The sequence below is a fragment of the Eurypyga helias genome, unplaced genomic scaffold, assembly GCF_000690775.1.
Source record: "Eurypyga helias isolate BGI_N326 unplaced genomic scaffold, ASM69077v1 scaffold39748, whole genome shotgun sequence".
Classification (NCBI taxonomy): domain Eukaryota; kingdom Metazoa; phylum Chordata; class Aves; order Eurypygiformes; family Eurypygidae; genus Eurypyga; species Eurypyga helias.
In genome coordinates this window covers 38,181-42,826 of record NW_010267029.1, presented here as the reverse complement: position 1 = coordinate 42,826, position 4,646 = coordinate 38,181, and the positions used below count along the sequence as shown (strand labels likewise).

General features: G+C 57.7%; 1 protein-coding gene across 1 annotated transcript; it reads left to right on the top strand.

The window, feature by feature from the left end:
* The first annotated feature begins 1,783 nt into the window (after positions 1-1,783).
* Positions 1,784-2,449, top strand: RNF222 (ring finger protein 222). Its single transcript, XM_010157280.1, has one exon. It carries the CDS (start codon positions 1,784-1,786, stop codon positions 2,447-2,449), a length of 666 nt encoding a protein of 221 aa, XP_010155582.1.
* The last annotated feature ends 2,197 nt before the right edge of the window (positions 2,450-4,646 follow it).

The following is a 4,646-nucleotide window of genomic DNA, read 5'->3' as shown; positions in this document are numbered from 1 at the left end:
CCCCTTTAGAACCTGTTTCACAACTACACAGACACAGCTACAGCTTCCCATTAAATGAGGGAAAGCAGGCAGGACTGTGCCTCCTGTCCCTGCCCTCTGATGCCTGACGCCGGCTCCTCGCCCACTCCCTGGCCAACCAGGCGAATATCAGGCCTTTAAAACCTGAACGAGTTCCTCCACATTCACTCCCCGGGAGCTGTCCCTGTCCCTGCTCCAGCTTTTGCGCAATGCTCCCGCATGAAAGGCGCAGCCAACACCTCCATGTTATATAGGTGTTCTGGTCTGCTCCCCAGCTGGTGCTCAGTGCTGGGGCACAGCTGGCCTGGCTTCTGGGGACAGAAGTGGAGTGCATGGAGGGGCCCCTGCTCTGGTGCCCTGCAGCAGGTAAGAGGACTTTGGGGCATGGAGGAGCTGGGGCATGGAGTTAGGGTCTCCTTCTGCAGCACTTTAGGGGAGCATCAAGTCCCTGATCCCTCCTAAACCAGAGCACGAGCCTGGGTCTGTCTTCTCTTGCATGGGGCAAGAAGGGCATGGCCCGTTGCTTTGTGTGGCCATCCGGGTGCAGGGGGTGGGTCCCATGCAAGAGGAGGGCAGCCAAGGAGGGGAGGGCAAAACTCCAGAAACTGTGAGGATGCCCATGGGCAGAGTCATGTGTAAGAATAGGAGTGCAGGTTGGGTCGGGTCTGAAAATGCTACAAGGTCTGGTAAACCTGCCAGTTTTGTGAAGCTCCAGTTCCTGAACTAGTCTAAGAGAAGGGAGATCAGCTGAGCATCCTTTTCTCCTTTCTCCTTTCTCCCTTCCCTTCTCCCTTCTCCCTTCTCTCCTTTTCCCTCCCCTCTCTCCCTTTGTCCCTCTTCCATCTCATCTTTCCCTTCCCTGAAGCTGACACGTAAATGCTCCCTGCCCTGGGAGTTGCACGGGAAAGCTTCAGTCCCTGCCCAGACGCAGGTCTGGGGATCACAGCAGCCTCACGCTCCCCCTCACACCCTGGGCCAGGGCGGGATCCAGGCGAGCTGGCTGGGTCTGTCCTGCCTGCTCTGACTAACAGGAGACGCCGATCTCTAAGCTTTGCTGCTCACACTGTGCTCCAGCATGAGTGGGGAACATGGCCTGGAGATGGCAGTGGCCTGACCACCAGCCTGGGACATCCTCCAGCAGCCTGCAAGGAGCCTGTCGTGGGTGCTTGCTGCCTGCTCCGGATGGCACCCTCCATCCGGTAGGGTCCTGCATTCCCACCTGCTCCACTGGTCTGGCCTCCTCCTGCTCTTCCCAGACTCTCTGTGTCCCCTGGAATGGGAGCATCCTCCTTTCTTTGGCAGGTTTCTTTGTGGGATGGGAGTTCCCACCTCCCGCACACCTGGGACTGGCAGCAGAGCGCAGAGGCACTCGTGACACAAGCTGAACCTGCTTCATCTGTACCAGACAATGAGCAGCAAGACACAGCCCCATCCAGGGACTCATGCCTTTTCTCATGCAAGTTTGGAGCCAGGGATTGTTGTCCCCAGTGGCTCTGGAGCTAAGGTCCTCCCCTCATCTCTCTCTTATACAAAGTGGCATATTGAGAGGCTTAATGCTCCTGAAAATTCCCTGCCTTGTTGAGACCATGTCTAGTAGCCATGCACCCCATCTGTTAGGGACAAAAGGGCAAAGGCAAGAGAGCAAGGAGGAGAAGGAGAGGTGAAGAAGAGATGGGTCATGGTCATCATTGCAACCAAGACTCCTACTAACCTCTTCCTGCCTCTTCCTCACAGCTGGGGAGTGCTTGTGGCCAACAGAGCAAGGATGTCTGAGACCTCATCCAGCAAGGAGAGCCCCCTGGCCGAGTGCCCCGTGTGCTATGAGAAGTTTCACCCTCTGGAGACCACGCACCGCAAGCTCAGCTGCGGGCACACCTTCTGCCATGACTGCCTGGTGAAGTGCTTGCTCTCTGCCAAGCTCGATGGCCAGGTCCAGAACAGCATCATCTGCCCTGTCTGCCGCTACGTGACCTTCCTCAGCAAGAAGGCGGCTCTACGGCCACCCAAGGCAGGCACCAACCCCCAGATACTGGAGATGCCTCTGTCACCTTCCTCCTTGTCCCATCTGACCAAAATGGAGGCCAACAACACCTTGGTGGTGCCCAGCCATTTTGTGATGCCGGTGCAGAGCTTTGACCGGTGCTGCAGCATGGGGAACGGCCCCATGGACTCACAGGGGGTCCCGGGAGAGCTGGCACGGGAAGCCCACATCTTTGTCATTAGTGACCACGGGATGCCACTGGTGGATGTGGACTGCAGCTCCCTGGGGAGGAGAAGCAGAGCAGAAACACAGAGCTCAGTGTCATCCAGCTCGGCCCTGGGGGTGAAATGCTGCCAGTCACCCATTGCCCTCGCCGTCCTCCTCATCCTGACTGTGGCCATGCTGGCGGCTGTGCTCCCTTGGCTGCTGCTGGTGAAGAGGGACTCATAGCAGTGGTAGGATCAGCTCGGATGCTGGAGGGGTGTCGCTGATGCTGGGACAGAGCTGGGGCTGGGACGTTTCTTGAAAGATCCTAGAGAAAACTCAGAAGCAGCTTCAGGTGAAGCTCTCTCATCTGGCCAGGGACTGAATGGACTTTCAGACCTTTCTGCAGGTCTCCTGGTGCTCACAGCATTGCTGCTGGTATTTTCTGCCTCTTTTGGGTAAAACATGGCAGGTCAAACCCTGCTGGTGGGTTCCTCTGACAGCTTAGTGGAAAGGGTGGTCACTCCCCTCCTCCCCTGTGACAGCATGTGCAGGGCGTGAGGGTGAAATTCTGGTATCCAGAGCCTAGGGACAGCCAAGGGCTCTGTGTGTTGGAGAGTCATGTTGCCAGGCTGTGCAGCTGTTTGTGGTCCCCAGGCTCCTGACTGGCTTCCAGGGTCATCAGAGAATGTGATGCAGCTGGTTTTCCATCCCAGATGTGAGCGTCTAGCTACTGGGCAACAGGGGCAGCAAAACCAGAGGATGGAGAGAGTGATCCTGGACTCCATGAGCTCACCTTCCCTTCCATCAGCCAGTGCTTCCCCCCCTGCAGAGCGATGGGGTGGGAAGGGATGACAGCTCATTCCCCAGGCAGTCCCAGCCTTGCCCTCTCTCACCTCTGAGCGCCCCAGGGTTGTGGCCATCCTCCCAGTGTTACAGGGATCCTTCCTGCCCTGGCCATGCAGGGACTGGCAGCGGAGTATGGGGCAGGGAGCTAAACTGAAGGTCTGGGCTGTATAAAGGGATCCTGCCCTGCTCTCTTTGCTAGAGCCCTGTGCCTTGGAAGAGTGAAGTTTCTCATCCCTATATCCAGCTCCTGAGGGTTAACACCCAGAGGCTCATTTTCACTGGTGCCGAACGGGTTAGGCACCGATCAGCCCTGCGTGCCTCCCACCTTTGCCCTCTTTGGGACGGGTCCCACACAGGGCAGTCTCAGCCCCTCATCCCAGGGGCCCTGCCTGGTGGGGAGTGGACATCTGAGAGGCAGAGTTGAGATCCTCTGTGCCTGCTCTCAGAAGAGGGGGAAGTGGGAGGTGCTGATCACCCCCATGCCAGAGCTGCCCACTGATGCTGGAACCCTTCAGGGCATTTTTCCCCAGCTGTGCACCCCAGTGCAGCCTCCGCACCCTTGCTGCCACCTTTGACCTCCTGACCCGGTCCATGGCCCCGTGCGTGCTGCTCTTGGCCTCGTCATTCGGGAATGTGCCCCAAGGGCCATGACACTTTCACAGATGCCCCAACATATCTGGGAGCAGGAGCAGGATGTCCCTTGCCAGTGGCTGTGGGAGGTGATAGCGGTTGGAGGGCTGACACGCCATTTCCCTGCCCCTGAAGTGAGATTCACGCTGCACGGCTGAGCATCAGTTAGGACAAACACGGTGAGCAGTGCCACTGAGGGAGCTTTGGGATCAGCCAGAACATTTCAGGGGAGCAAATAAGAATCGCTTAGGGCTGCGAAGGAGTGAGCAATCTGAGCCAGTGACATCCCACCCCTTCCTCTGGAGTTACAGACATGGCATGGTGCCCTGGTTGGGCTGTCAAGCACTTGGTTTCTCCCTGTGATACTGTTACTGCACTGCCCCACCCCGTGCCTCAGTTTCCTCACCCACACCTGGGGTGCAGTGACCCTGATCTCTGCATGAAGCTCTGGGAAATCGCCTGGGGAGAAGTGCTTGAGACACCGCACTGGAATGAAAATCCTATTTCATAACAGGTGATTACCTGATAATGACGTGTCCTTGCCTCATTATTTAATAATAAAACTTATTATTAGTCTGTCTGGGGAATTAATGCAGGGTGCTGGGGAACAGCCCCTTGGCAGATGGCTGCTGGCAGGTGGGAGTAGCCCCCCCAACCAATCTGCACCCCAGGGGCATCCTTGGGAGTAGGTCTGTCGGAACCCACTTTGGGCTGCTGTTGCAGGATCCCTGGAGATACTTCGGCAAGGCACCAGGGAGGGGAAAGGGCTCCAGCGGCAGCACTGGGATGTGATGGGATGCTTTGTGCTGTGCCAGGGTCACAGCTCCAGCAGGATCAGTGCAGAGAGGATGGAGGCTGGGGTTGTTATCAGCAGGAGTAGGGGGTACCATGGGCCTGGAGGTCTGGGGTGGGGGCCCAGGAGCATCACCCCCTTCGGAGGCGAGGAAAGCGGTTGCCACAGGGT